Source organism: Dasypus novemcinctus, chromosome 10, assembly GCF_030445035.2.
Source record: "Dasypus novemcinctus isolate mDasNov1 chromosome 10, mDasNov1.1.hap2, whole genome shotgun sequence".
Classification (NCBI taxonomy): domain Eukaryota; kingdom Metazoa; phylum Chordata; class Mammalia; order Cingulata; family Dasypodidae; genus Dasypus; species Dasypus novemcinctus.
Genome location: NC_080682.1, coordinates 97,391,116 through 97,406,545, shown reverse-complemented (window position 1 = coordinate 97,406,545; position 15,430 = coordinate 97,391,116). Strand labels below are relative to the sequence as shown.

The 15,430-nt window shown below is 40.9% G+C and overlaps 1 protein-coding gene across 1 annotated transcript; it reads right to left on the bottom strand.

Annotated features, from left to right (window-relative positions):
• Positions 1–12,794: 12,794 nt before the first annotated feature.
• LOC101439263 (olfactory receptor 52K2-like) lies at positions 12,795–13,739 on the bottom strand. Its single transcript, XM_004475352.2, has one exon. It carries the CDS (start codon positions 13,737–13,739, stop codon positions 12,795–12,797), a length of 945 nt encoding a protein of 314 aa, XP_004475409.1.
• Between the last annotated feature and the right edge of the window lie 1,691 nt (positions 13,740–15,430).

Genomic DNA, 15,430 nt, shown 5'->3' with positions numbered 1-15,430 from the left:
GGATATGCATCTTCTTCCATACTATCCTAATTTACAATCCCTTTTTACTCAATTGACCTTTTATCTATCTTCACAACTTTCTGTTTACTATAAGATCTGTGAGTACTTTATCACCTATCATCCCATTCTGCATAGATGTCCTCTATGAAAGATCATGAACCATAATTAATTCAATGAGTCAAACATGTATAACCACAGCTGATAAAAGAGTAACTGCTCCATATAATCTTAAAAAACCTGAATAATTGGCCTACACATGCATAACTCAATCAATAATCATTGATAGAGAAATCCTCTCACTGTTTTGTATTTAACTCTTTGGTTTCATAAAACCAGAGAGAATGGAAATGGAAGAGATTGTTATTACCTGAAGATGCTGAGCTTTGAGATAATTAAGTAGCACTATGGGACTGAGGATCTCTACCAAGGCCACAAGTATCTCAGGAAAATGTCACCTATTCTGAAATTGGCCAGAAGTTTGGAGGTGGATATGGACAGAACAGTTAACATTGCCATCTGAGGAGAATGAGAAAACTAGCATGTTCACTGCTCTTAAAATCATTATTTCCATTTCTATAATATCTAATGATAAACACTGAACCCTTTTCCTCTTCCATAAGGCACATCTTGACTTTGCAAAAATGCATTACAACAGTTCTCTAAACTGATAATGACCTAAAATGTTATTCAAAGATTCATGTTCACATGGTCACATTTCCATCCATGCTGTTTATGTTGTATTAGGAATGATGACAGGAGGGCACATCTCCCTTCCCATCCACTTTCTTTGTCTGAATAGTTATCAGAATCTGTTGTAAGGAAAGAATTCACCAATTTCCATGGGCATCACCAACATGTCATATATGAATCCCAGGACAGTTACCCTGATTGGGATCCCTGTACTACTACACTATGTGCAGTTTTGCGGCGGCTTGCTCGGTCGGTAGAGGTGGGGTCTGGCTGCAGATGAGGGGTCGGTCCAGCTCTGGACGAGGGGTCGGTCCCGCTTGGGACGAGGGGTCGGTCACACTTGGGACGAGGGGTCGGTCCGGCAGCAGACGAGGAATCGGTCTCACAAGGGGTTGCGCGGTTCGGCTGACGGGGTCGCCCGGCAAAGCTGGTGACGAGGGGGTCGCCCGGAAAAGCAGGCGACGAACTGGGGACAAGGGAGGCCAGGCCCTTGTCGGGGGCTCTCAGAACTGGAGGGCGCATGGCAGAAGAACTACCACGGAGACAAGGTAAACACGCAAGTCCACTTTATTGAGGGAGAGGCAACAGTTTTATAGGGGCTGGGGAAGGCTGATTGGTCAAAGCCATGCCCTGTTCTGATTGGTTGCCGGTGAAAGGTCAGTGGGCGGTACTGGACAGGGGAGGGGTGGTGGTTAGGGATTGGCTGTCGCTGTTGCTGGGGGAAGGGACAGGGTTTAGGGATTGGTGGCTGCTGTTGCTGGGGTGGAGGGCAGACTTGAGTTTCCCGCCCACGCCTGGCTGTTGCTGCTGTCGGGGGAAGGGAAAAGGGCAGACTGGATTTTTCTGCCCACGCCTGGCTGTTGCTGCTGTCGGGGGAGGGGAAAAGGGCAGACTGGAATTTTCCGCCCTGCGCCTGCGCAGGGAGAAAGAAGAAGAAGGGTGTCGCCCCACAGGCATCGTGTGGCGCCATCCGGGAGGAGGGGCGGCCGCGGAAGCATGGCTGCCGAGAAGGGGAGACCCGAGGGCACTCTGCGCCCATGCCGAGCTCCCTTCAGGGGTGGCGGTGAGTCCGACCAGCCACCCTAATATGGGGGCAGCGGCTTGGCCTGCTGCGGCTGCTCCCCTGCCAGGCCAGCAAACCACACTTCAGCCCGAGGGGTGACCGCATTTCCCCCTTCTTTTCAAATAAGGGCCAGGATGGCAGCAGCAACAAGTAGCCGAGGCCCAAGAGGCAGTAAGCAATAAGGGAAGCGGGGCTGAAGAGGAGGTGAGTATGATGGGGATATAAATGTACAATTTAGGGGGCAGTATCTTGCCGTTGCAAGCAAGGGTGGCCAATGTCCAATTCTTGTTGATCTTGGCGGCTATAAGATCCATCTGTTGTTAAAAGTCCAGGATGACAGCGCGTTACAGGTAGTTGATCTCTTCTTAGTGGTGAAGAGCGGTAGAGGCAGACTATGAGATGGTCTGGAGGATCGCAGCGGTGAGGACAAGTCGCGTCAGGGCACCAGCAGCGGTGGTGGTGGCAGCGTCGGGAGTGGTGGAGACGTAGGCGAGGACAACAAGAAGGCCAAAGTCTTCACGGGTGCGAGAGAGGCCGATGTTAACGGGGCGGGCCGACATGGGGCGGCCTAATCTGCAATGCAATGGGGGTTCAAGCCAAAAAAGGAGGGGGGCGGGGGACAAGAAAGGACACTTTGGATGGCTGAGAAGAGGAGTGAGGTCGAGACAGGAGGAAGCTCTGCAGAAGTATGGGGAGGCAAAAGCAGAAACGTTTTTAGATGCTAGAACGTTATTAGATGCTAGAAAGCAGGCCGCAGGCCGGGGAAAGTGGGTTGCGGGCCATTTAGCGGGGCTGGAGCTGCTTTAGAGTGATGGCAGCATGGGGGGTCACGGTTACAGAAGACTTGGGGCTGTTTCAAAGAGATCTTACACCGGTGAGTGTCTAGGAGACCGGCGAGGGCCCGAACTTGTGGGGCTTGCTTAGCAGATAGGATGTTACCCATTGCTAATGGCCTTTTGGAGCCGATAAGAGAAGGGGCCCTTACCTTGAGAGCGCGGCGATGGGAGCTGAGGTGCGCGGTGAGACGAGGGGTTGGAGCCGGTGGGGCTCCGATGGTGGTCGCAGGCCAAGAGAAGGCCCCAACGAGGGGAGGGCGGAACAACGAGCAGTGGAGCAAGGCAAAGGGGAGCAAGCGCGGAGGGGAGGAGGCAGAGGTGAAGGCAGGGGTGGAGGTGCTCAGGCACGCACTCCTGAGAGTTTTATTGGCGCCTCTTAATCATAGCGGGTCGTATAAGCCCCTGACATGGAAGGAGAAAGCCATCCAGCGATTCTCGCAGACCGCCGTGGATTGTATGAGGTCGCCAAGGTTCAGGAGCAGCAATGCAGAGCAAAAAGATAGGGGTGAGAAGAGAGGAGGGCGTAGGGCTGTGGTAGGGTTACTTCAGACGTGCAAGCGCGCGCTCCCGAGAAATCCAAGGCTCCTCTTAATCATAGCAGGTCGGTATAAGCCCCTGACATGGAAGGAGAAAGCCATCCAGTGATTCTCCCAGACCGCTGTGGATCGTATGAAGTAGCCAAGGCTCAGGTAGCAGCAATGTTGCACGAGAGAAGTCCCAAGGTGAGAAGAGAGGAGGGGGGGGGCGCCAGGTTATGGAGTGAGGCTGTGGTGGAGTTGCCTTGCCCCACGTTGGGCGCCAACTGTGGCAGCTTGCTCGGTCGGTAGAGGTGGGGTCTGGCTGCAGACGAGGGGTCGGTCCAGCTCTGGACGAGGGGTCGGTCCCGCTTGGGACGAGGGGTCGGTCACACTTGGGACGAGGGGTCGGTCCGGCAGCAGACGAGGGATCGGTCTCACAAGGGGTTGCGCGGTTCGGCTGATGGGGTCGCCCGGCGAAGCCGGCGACAAGGGGGTCGCCCGGAGAAGCAGGCGATGAACTGGGGACAAGGGAGGCCAGGCCCTTGTCGGGGGCTCTCAGGACTGGAGGGCGCACGGCAGAACAGTTTTGATTGGGTTTCCATTCTTCAGTGTGTGCCTAGTGGTGCTGCTGGGGAATATCTTCTTGCTAAACATCATCCCTACAGAATGTAGACTGCACCAACCCAAGTACAACTTCCTGTCAGTGTTTGCAGCTACTGATGTGGGTCTCTGTGTAGCCATGCTCCCAAGATGTTGGCCATTTTCTGGTTTGGCTCTTGCTCCTTTGCTTTTGATGCCTGCCTTGCTCAACTGTTCTTCATCCACATCTTGCAGGGCATGGAATCTGGCATCCTGTTGGCCATGGTCTTTGACCAATATGTTGCCATCTGTAATCCTCTAAGGCACAAATCTATCCTTACCGCCTTTGTTCTTGTATGAATGGTACTCGAGGTGGCAATAAGGGCAGCAGTGCTCATTGGCATTCTACCCATTCTACTCAGACATCTGCAAATTTTTCATTCTGTGATTATTGTTCATTCTTACTGTGAGCCCTTTGTTCTTGTATGAATAGTACTCGAGGTGGCAATAAGGGCAACAGTGCTCATTGGCATTCTACCCATTCTACTCAGACATTTGCAGATTTTTCATTCTGTGATTATTGTTCATTCTTACTGTGAGCATATGGCTGTAGTAAAACTGGCTACAGAAGATGTCCATGTTAACAAATCTTATGGTCTCTTTCTGGTTTTTGCAATTCTAGGTTTTGACATGATATTTGTCTTCATCTACTGTATCCTAATTTTCAAGACTTCCATCTTCCCCAGAAGGAGGCATGGCTCAAAGTATTCAACATGTGTACTGCTTATATATTTGTCTTCCTTGAGCTTTATATCTTTGCCTTTTTTTCCTTCTTCAGCCACCGTTTTGGTCATGTACTAGCCTATATCCATATCCTCTTGTCTACAATCTATCTCCTTGTGCCTCCTACACTTAACTCCATTGTCTATGGTATGAAGACCAAGGAGATCCATAGGCGGGTAACTCAGATTCTTATTCTGAGGTCTGCTACACAGTAGTGACCCAGCACTTAATATAAAACAGGAAAAAATTATACCTATCTGTTTAAGGTCCTTGGATCATCTGTGGTCATTTTGAGATTTTCACATGATCTCTCCTATAGAATTTGTAATCCCAAAGATAGAACAGGAAGAATATGAGACATAATTGGGTAAAAAATATGAATGTAAGTCCTAAATTCACAGCATTTTTGTTTTCCTCCCTTTATTTTTTCTTCTTTACAGCTGTTCATCCTTCCTATTTTTTCCATCTTTGTTCACGTAATTATTGTGTCTTTCTACAGTATTAAGAAGCCATCTATTATTTTGTGTGCAACAGTGAAAAAAACACATCTCATGATGCCAAAATTCTCACATGTAATAATTGAATAGTCAAGAATATCTTCCAAGCTCTTTCGAGATCTCATAGAGAGATAGACAGTGTTTAGACCACTGCTGACCACCAAAAGAGGTATGTCCCAAGATATAATACCCACTCCCTATGAAAGTAGCTTTGTGATAGTATACAAGTATTAGCACCAGGTACTGAGCAGTCTAAGTTTTGTGGTACACATACTAAATTGCGTGTCAGGAGTGTAAAAAAGCAATGGGAAACACTGGTCTTCTATATGTCTAGACCTTGCATGTCTCTTGGTTGTATGAAAAGTTGAGTTTGGTTATAGCCATTTCTCCTGGGAGGTAGGCTGAATCCTTGGTCTCCCAGGTATGCAAGGTAGGAGAAGTATCATTTTTTTTGAACAACATTGCCAGTTTTCACCAAAACTACTGAGAAAAATTGGATCAAATTTTTTTCCAGCCTGAAAGAATTTTTAAATTAAGGTTTTTCTATATACGTTTGTGGGATGAGAATTCCCCCATCCAGCATATTTTTAAGAGAAAGATATGCAAAGGATAGACCAAAGGAGGCACATTTTTCAAACAATAAAAAATATTGTCCTCAAATGAATGGATGGACTATGTTATTGGGAACACAAAAACAATTAGGACACTCTTGATTCTCTTGCCACTAAGTGATAATTTTAATCAATGAAAAATAATGATATCCACTCAAGTATTTACACCTTTATCTATGTATTGACTTCATTTTAAATCATAATCCCTTTTCTGTTATGAAGTATGGAAGGTTTGAAAGACTAAAAGAAATTTCATGCAGTCCCTGAACTCAAGAAATTCTATCTAGGGAACAATATTGTCAAGATATTAAGATCATAGGTATGTTCAGAGAGATCTAGTTTTGAATTTCAACAGTATGTTCACTGTGTTCTATAAGCAGATAACTTCAAATATTTCAAGTCCCTGAACCTACTTTTCCTCATACTTGCACAGTATGAGGACTTGCACAAAAATAATATTTTAAATGTATTTTAAGCATGCATTATAATAAAATGTTTAAGGTGTATTATCATTAGGAAAATTATTGACAATATAATGAGAACAGGCATAAAAATGCAAGATATCAAATTCAACAGGGGTAATCATTATGATACCTACTTGAACAAAAGGAGGTCAGCATCAGCTGACTATTTGTGATGACTCCACTGTTAAACTGTAGTGTGTTAAAGATTGATTCTCTCTCTAGCTCTCTTGATTAAAAGCCTCTCCTTGAAATAATAATGCCTACTTAAAATAATTAATAAATGTAAAACGAAACATAAAACAAAGTGTTCAATGAACACCATTCATTGCTTCTAGTTTAAATAAATTTTTAGGGGAAAAAAACCTGAAGTTAAAATTTTAGGGAATTCAAACACATGCCCTTGTCTCTGAAAAGATACGTTAAAGTTTCACCTACCAATTCCAAAGTAAGATCAATCAAAAAGAAGATCCATGTGTTTAATCTGGATCAAACTGTGGCTTCAATATCAAAAAAAGGATTAAGTAAATTCTGTATTGTTAAATTTTTTTAGATGAATGTTTTAAATGTATAAGACTATTCATTGTTTTATAGCATTGTGCTCTCATGTGCTATAGCATGTGCTGTTTGAAAAGCAACATATCTATTCAACACATATTATTAAACTCATATGCCATGGGAATACTAGAAACTGAAAAGAGACAAAACTTAATTTTAGTGTAGAAAAAGATCATACATATAATATTACATGATATGCATTTTGATTGAGCAAGAATTTTTTACAAGAAGACCACTGGAAAGGAATCTCATATAAAGTAGAGGAATAGGAGAGGGGTGAGCTCACGGAAGGTTTACAGAGGAAGTATTGCATAAAATGAGTTTTAATATTGAACAAGAGCCTGTGAGGGGAGTATTACATGATGGGTCATTAATATATTTCATCAAATTTGTGCCACTGAAAATCGATGCATAGATATTGTGAGGAGGTTAATAATGATTTGATGTACCTGCAGATTTGTATCTGATACAGTGCACATATACATTCTTGTGAATGTATACATAGCTCTTAAGAGGTGTATGAATGGGCATAAATGTGAGTATGATAGCATCTGAGAAAGAGAAGAAAAGAGTGAAACAGAGATGTTTATAGATACATAAAATGATTAAAAATGTGCTAATGAAAGAACATTGTGGATATTTTTGTGTGTATATACATGATCTGTATATATTTATGTTAGAAGTAAGTCAGGAGATATTTATAGCATGTGCGTTAAAGAATGGCACGGTGGGTATGATTTCACATATCTAGAGCCCTTGTTTTATTTGTTAAGGTTTTATAACATTTTTTTTAAGACATGGGTTTTGAGCCTGCTTATGAGCAGCGCAAAACACAATTTCAGTGCAGGGAATTTGCCCTTAAAGAAATGGCAGTTTAAGAACAATGACAAGACATATAGACAAATAAGAATGTACAGCACAAATGACAGGTGAATGAATCTCAGAGAAAATATTTTGGGGGTACAGAGATGAAGTGAATGATATTGTTAGAGACAGACATTTAGAAGAAAATGTGGAGAGAGTTTCCCATGAGATGGGAAAGAATTTAACTGAAAGACTGAGGGATAAAACCTTCAAAGTATCAGGAAGAACAGTCCAAGTAGAAAGGGATGTTAGTTTCTTTATGAACAAAGTAGTCCATTTGCCTGGAGTGAGGTCATGCAAAAATTTGAATGCCATTCATGGAATTAAAATGTTATTTTGACAAACTATTGAAAATTTTAGGTGGATTAAAGGAATCATTTAATCCCAACATGGTTGGGAAAGACAATTTTAAAAGTGATGGAAGTCTGAGTCTAAGAAAAAGGAGAAAGGAAGGGGAAGGTGTTCAGTTAGCTGATATTGCTCAGAAACGTTAGTGACTGGGTGCATGAAGGAGAGAAAAAACAATAATTAAGGCACTTCACTATATTAAACAGAATTTGATAATTTAAGGCAAATGAAAATATTTGTGGAAAAAAAAGGAATGTTCATGTTGGCAAGTAAATTAAGAGTCAAGTTTGGAGAGCTGTGAGTTTTAAGTCCATATGTACAATGGTGGCAAAAATAAGTATAATTCCTGTAATACAGATGTAATTCATGACCTAAGACACAGATTTGGGTTTCTCGAATTTGCAAAAACAGAAAAAGCCAAGGTGAAAAGAAAACAGTCAAGGTAAAGAAAAGGTAGTAAGCTTCTTTGGTATCTGATTTCTTTATTTATAAAATACCTAACACTCAGGTCCAATCTGCTATAGAGTTGGATCCACATTCTGACACTAACAGTATTTTCTCTAAGATGATCTTTCACTAGTAAAATCTTTCAGACAGAGAAAGTGGAATCATTATTCACTGATATGTCCATTAATATTTATTTTATCTGCATTTATTTTTTCTCTTTTTTTTTTTAAATATTACATTAAAAAAATATGAGGTCCCCATATATCCCCCACCCCCCTCAGCTCACTCGTACCATATCAACAACCTCTTTCATAATCATGGGATATACATTGCATTTGGTGAATACATTTTGAAGCACTGCTGCACCACATGGATAATGGTTTACATTATAGTTTACACTTTCCCCCAGTCCACCCAGTGGGCCATGGCAATATATACAATGCCCACAACTGTCCCTGCAGTACCACCCAGGACTACTCCAAGTCCTGAAAATGCCCCCACATCATATTTCTTCTTCCTTCTCCCTACCTTCAGCCGCTATGTGGCCACTTTCTCCACATCAATACTACACTTTCTTCCATTACTAATCACAATAGTTTCATAGTAGAATATCAGTAAGTTCACTCTAATTCATACTCTATTCCTTCATCCTGTGGACCCTGGCATGGTTATGTCCACTACACCTCTATATCAAGAGGGGGCTTAGATTCCACATGGATGATGGATGCATTTCTCCTGCTTGCAGTTGTAGGCACTCTTGACACCCTGGAGTGGTGGCTGATTTTCATCTCCCTGTTAGCTGTCCGGGTGAGTGCAATAAACCAGAGCACAGGAGTTGCGAATCTGTTGAGGCCCAGGGCCTGGCTATCATATGGACAGTCCAGAGATTCAGGCCCCCTGTGTATACGCCAACCCCAGTGCCAACCACAGGTCTGGTAAAAGTAACAGAAGAGGCATGCGTAGAAAGATCACATCTGAGACCAACTCCATCAAACTTAGGGACACAAACTCCAAAGTAGGGCCAACGGACATGACACTGAACTCCAGAGCCATCTTCCATGACCATAGAACCTATGGGTCTCTGTAGCCATCAGAAGAACCAATACCTGGGCTTGTATCTATTTTGGCTGTCTCTTTTACCCTACTGTGGCACGCATAAGTGTGACCCCTCTGATGGCCTTCTGACTTTTTTTTGGAGACTCATAGCCATATAAACTCATTTGTCCTTTCCATTTCCCCCTTTTATTCAAGGTCAAAAAGCAGTTTTTGATACCTGATATACATGTAGGCTGAGATATTCTTCTGGTCTGAATTGACCCTTTTATTCAAGGTCTTTTTCTAGTTAGATCATCAGCTGGTGCTTGGTAGTAGTCCCTCAGTGCCAGGGAGACTCATCCCCAGGAGTCATGTCCCATGCTGGGGGAAAGGTAATGCATTTACATGCTGAGTTTGGCTCAGAGAGTGGCCACATTTGAGCAACATGGAGGCTCTCAGGAGGCAACTCTTAGGCACCCTGCAGCTCTAGGCCTGGTTCTTATTTCAGGTGCACAGGCTCATAAGCATACTCATTAGTATCAAGGGATCATTGTTGGAGTATCCTTCACTGGTCTTTGCCCTTGGGAGATTGGTGCTGTTCCATTGGGGAATATGACAGAGCTCCCCTGGCTAGGAAACCAGCACTCCCTCAGTTGTCATTTTTAACTGTAATCACTATGAAAATATCCAAATATTTTTATGTACCCTGTATACATGCCCTGGAGAACTCCCTCCTAACCCTATCAATAACACCGCATACCAGTGTTCCTCCCCTGCCATAGTTGAATCTCTCTGTGGCCCAAAACTTCTTCAAAAATGAAGCATAATATATTGCCAATTTCCATTAATAGTAAAATGGAATATGGTGATGGGTGTAAAGGTTAGATATAGAAAACATACAAATTTAGGAGAATTAAATAAAGTAAAAATAAGTTGGGGTATCAAAAATGAAAAAATGGAAAAGCTTTATTTTTGCTGTTTTGCCTTTCATCACTGCAATAAGTGTTGCCCTGTATGTACAGTGGCAAGGCAATTTTTTTCTTTTTCTTCTTCAGTGTCTATATCCTTTCTTTTTTTTCTAATTATTAAGTTTGTCTTCACAGAAGTTTTGGATCACAGTAATTCATATATACCATATAAGGTACTCCCACTTATTCAATATCAAACACTTTTGTCCCTTCCCCAGCAATGATCTTTTTACATGTTCATATTATATTTGCTGCAGCTGATGTACAGATATTGAAACAATAGCTTTCAAACATGGCTCCACTTGGGTTTACATTATGGTTTATATTTTAGACTACACAATTTTCTAAATTTTTAGTTATCTTATGTTTTACATTATGCTTTACATTTTAGCTTACAGGCTTTTATTCATTTTTGGTGTAATTTAGCATGTCCTATATCCATCTTTGCATGATCGTGTGAAATGCTTCCATTGCCCCATATTTATAATAATTCCACCTATTCAATACCTCTTTCCCCCTCCCCTCAGGACCCATACTAACAATCACTCTTCATTACTTAAAACACCATTTTCAGAGATACTTGCAACAGTGTTGAGGGCTTGACATGCTCGACTGCCTTAACCCATTGGGAGCCACCAATTCTCTCAAGAGATACACTTTCTTCTATTTGAGATCATCAGTCCTCCCCTGGATGTAGGTATACCTTCACTCTCATTGTATGGGTCTCCACTTAATGATATAACCCATTATGAAAAAATGAGCACTCACACACACTCCCTAGAAGCTTGTCCTGTGTCAGATGCCTCCCCTTAAGCATCTTAAACAAGTAACCTTCTTTATTATATTTTCTAAAGAGTTTTCTCAAGATTATAGTTTCAACCACATACCTGATAATCTCCTATGTTCAAATGTCCCCCCCACACTCCCCCCAATTTCTTGGGCAATATTACCCATCCTCCCTTCCCTAAACACCCTTAAGCCCAGAAAGCCACACCCAAAGGTATCCGTATGCCCCCATTTTATCCCTTCCCTGTACAAATACTGACCTCCAGCTTTTCATAGATTTCACCCAGGTAGGTGTCAGCTTGCAACCTTCTTCTACCCCCAAATTCCTTTAAGCCTATCATCCAGTCTCTAGCTCTCTGAGACAACTTGGTTTACTTGTTTCATATCAGTGAGGTCATGTAGTATTTGTCCTTCGATGACTGGGTTGCTTCACTCAACATAAGGTTCTCAGGATTCATCCATGTAATCACATGTGTTTGTACTGTATTTGTTCTTATAGCTGAGTAGCATTCCACTTTATGTATATACCACATTTTATTCATCCATTCATCTGTTGATGGGCATTTGGGTTGATTCCAACTTTTGGCAATAGTGAATAGTGCTGCTATGAACATTGGTGTGCATATATCTGTTTGTGTCCTTGTTTTCAGTTCTACTGGGTACATACCCAGCAGTGGAATTGCTAGGTCATAGCTCATGAATATTTATACATGTGTATTTCCATTAGAGTTATTTCTATGTTACATAATGTTGTGTTGTTGAAATGTTGAACCACACTTAATAAGGGAAAGAAAATATTAAATTGGCAAAATTATTTGAAGAATTGTTTTTGTCCAGGAATCTTGAATAGATATATTTAAGTTGCATTTTTGCCTTATTTGAAATATGTGTTCCAAGGTAATTGATCTGGCAAAATTAAAAAAAACAATTAAATCAAAAATAATGTATTATACTATTTTACTTCTTATATAAGCATTTTAATTTGTAGGGTGAGAAACTTTTTATTTTATTTTATTTTAACAAAGCTTTAGATTACATAAATGATACATTGAAAATATAGGGGGATTCCCATATGACCCCCATCATGCACACTTTTCCCTATTAACAACATCTTTGATTAGTGTGGTACGTTTGTTACAATTGATGAACAAATGTTGAGGCATTGCTATTAACCATGGTCAGTAGTTTACATTATAGTTTACACTTTGTACTGCACATACTAGTAGATTCTGACAAAATGTATGATGGCCTCTATCTGTCATTACAGTGTCATTCAGAACAATTCCAATGTCCCCAAAATGCCCCATGTTATACCTTTTCTTCCCTCTCTCTCCCTTCAGAAACTCTCAGGGCCACTGCCTTTATATCAATGTTACAAGTACCTCCCTTGCTAGGATAATAATGTTTACTTTATTCTATAGTTGCATTCTCCCCTTATGCTTGTTCATTTCACTCCTCAATCTTGAGGAATTTAGAATGGTGATAACCACTGTATTTCTAGTCTTAGATCCCATGAGGTAGATGGATGGAACTTTACTTAAACATTTGAGAAGGATTCTGAGTTTGAGGCAAATATAACAATTCTGTACTGATGGAACAATTATGTCCCTGTTACATTCCTACACTAAGAAATTTCTTCTATTGCCTTGTTTATTCCTTTTCCAAGACTGGCAGACATTATCAATACCTCCAACCTAAAATAATTTCCACCTCCACCTTCCCAGGTCTCCTGTCCACTTAGGCATCAACATCAGTCTTCAAAACAGTGGAGAATTCGTAGCACCTGCTCCCGCAATTGCTTGGTCCGGACCCCATAAATTAAGGGATTGACCATGGGAGGCACCAGGAAGTAGAGATTTTCAATGAAGATCTGAACATGGGGAGCCATATGGTAGCCTAAACTATGAACCAAAAAAGAAATGACAACAGGAGAATAAAAGAGAGCAATGACACAGAAATGAGAGCCACAGGTGCTGAGAGCTTTGCCCCGTGCCTCCCAAGTTGGTATCAAAAAAACAGTATGGAGTATCAGCCCATATGAGAGAATGATAAAAAGCAGATCAAATCCCACAGATGATACAATAACCATGAGTCCATACACAATGTGGTTAGAGACATCTCCACAGGCTATCTCTACCACAGCCATGTAGGCACAGTAGGAGTAAGCAATGATGTGAGTTTGGAAGCTTTCCAGTCTTTGTGCCAGGATGGGCGCTGGGGTCAGCACAGCAACTGCTCTTGCCAGGACAGCCAGTGCAATCTTCACAAGCATGTTGTTAGCAAGGATGGTTGTATAGCTCAGAGGTTTCCAGATGGCCACAAATCGGTCAAAAGCCATGGCCACGAGGATTCCAGACTCCATAACATAAAAGAAAGAGATGAAAAACATCTGCATTAGACAGGCATTGAAGCTGATTTCCTTGGCATCCATCCAGAAGATGCCCAGCATACGGGGAACAGTGACGCTGACCACAGACAGGTCAACAACTGACAGCATGGCCAGGAAGAGAAACATTGGCTCGTGAAGACTCTTCTGCACCCGGATGATACATATGATGGTGACATTGCCAATGACTGTCATCACAAACACCAAGAAAAAAGCCACAGAGAACCAGCCATGGGAAGATTCCAGGCCAGGAATTCCAGCCAGGACAAATATCAAGGGCTGTGGGATGGAGTTGTTGCAAGAGGACATACCTGACCTGAGTTTCTTGAGGTCTGACTCCTAGGGAGAAAGAAATATAGTACATTTGGATACCACTGCATATTTGCACCTACAAATTACTGGGCATTATAGTAATGTATGATGATATTTATGGTTATATTATTCAAACTAATGATCAGGAGAATTGGTATGTGAACTAATGATTTAAAAACTGTTTCAGCTACTTGGAATGGGGAGTGGGTGGTCAAAGCCTTCTTACTCTTCAAGATGGAGAAGAATTCTCAGTGATGAATTCTCAATAAAGACATTTCAACTCCCTGTTTAGATTATCTTGTGGTGACAATATTGTTTAATATTCATTTACAAGCCTGTGTGGTTCTTCTACAAGATTGTCAGAACTAGCAGGAGATCCAGCATTCTCAGCATCACAGGGAGAGCATAGACAAGCCAGGACTCATGATTTTCCCTCAATATAAGGAAGCGTCCCAGGGTGCTCATTTTCTGGGATTGACCTTGGTATTGTGGATACTTTCTTCAACTGTTTAGCTATGTATTATCAAAAGGACCTGGCATTCTATGCCTAGAATATATGAGGGTATTCTAAAGTAGTAACATACTTTGGATGACAGAACTGAAATCCAAAAACACCTCAAAAGAATAGTTAAGTATTAAAAGGTATAAATTATTCAATTAATCCTGGTTTGGGAATCAGAAAGGTAAATTTACATTAATGGTCTTTAGCCTTTGTGAGTGTTTATGGTTTTTTTTTAGTATAGAGTATAGTTTCAGATTAATGTTAATATATTTTTCTATACAAAAATTTTTAAGTAATTTAACATAACTACTTTGAGTAGAAATACGTGGTAGAATTTCCAGATTATTTGATGAGTCATGGATTATATTGTATTCTTCATCAATTCACTAATAGTAGGAAACAAACAAACTTACAGTGAATGGAAAAATAAGATTATAGAAATAATATTAATTTTAAAAGTAATTCAATAAGGTTGTTAAGATTTATATCCAGGTTTTGTAAGAAAGAGTCAATTATATAATGTTTAAGAAAGCCATCACACAAACAAAAAATAATTTGCTATACATGGATGAAATAGAGGGATGGAAAAATATACCTCAAAGTTGTTTTACAAATAAAAGTATAGAAATAATTAATATTGTGCCATATTTTTTTGCTTCAGTCATTGGAGATTTTGTATTATTTGTCTTTATATCTGTAGTAATTTAATTCCATGTCCCTTCTAGCATGTTCACAGTTTGTTTTAAATTCAAATGCATTATTTTTTAATTTCTTCTAAGAAATCTTGTGTTAATTTCAGCTCTTAATCTCAGCTTTATAAAAAATTATGGTTGTATTCCACAAAATTTGAAAAGGAATTTTTGCTCACTAATATTCTATAAATATTGCATGTCTCAAAAAAGGAAATTTATCCACTAAAATAGTAGTTTAGTATTTATACATCATGAATTGAACTAGTCTGATCTCAGCATTTCATATATCTGAAGTTGGTGTAAGGCATACCATAAATAATGACTATATCTCTTGGTATAGTGACAAAAACAAGGGCTTTGAGGTAATACAGGGCTGAGATTATTGTATGTGGCTTGATGCAGGCATTTAGGACTGTAAGTTTAAATTGTCTCATTGCACAAAATGGAGTAAAGCAAACCTTGCAAGGTTTATAGTAAGGAATAAATCTACCATT

What these genes read in the sequence shown, in the direction of transcription:
- LOC101439263 (XM_004475352.2), bottom strand. Translation starts at nt 13,739, where the DNA reads ATGTCCTCTTGCAACAACTCCATCCCACAGCCCTTGATATTTGTCCTG.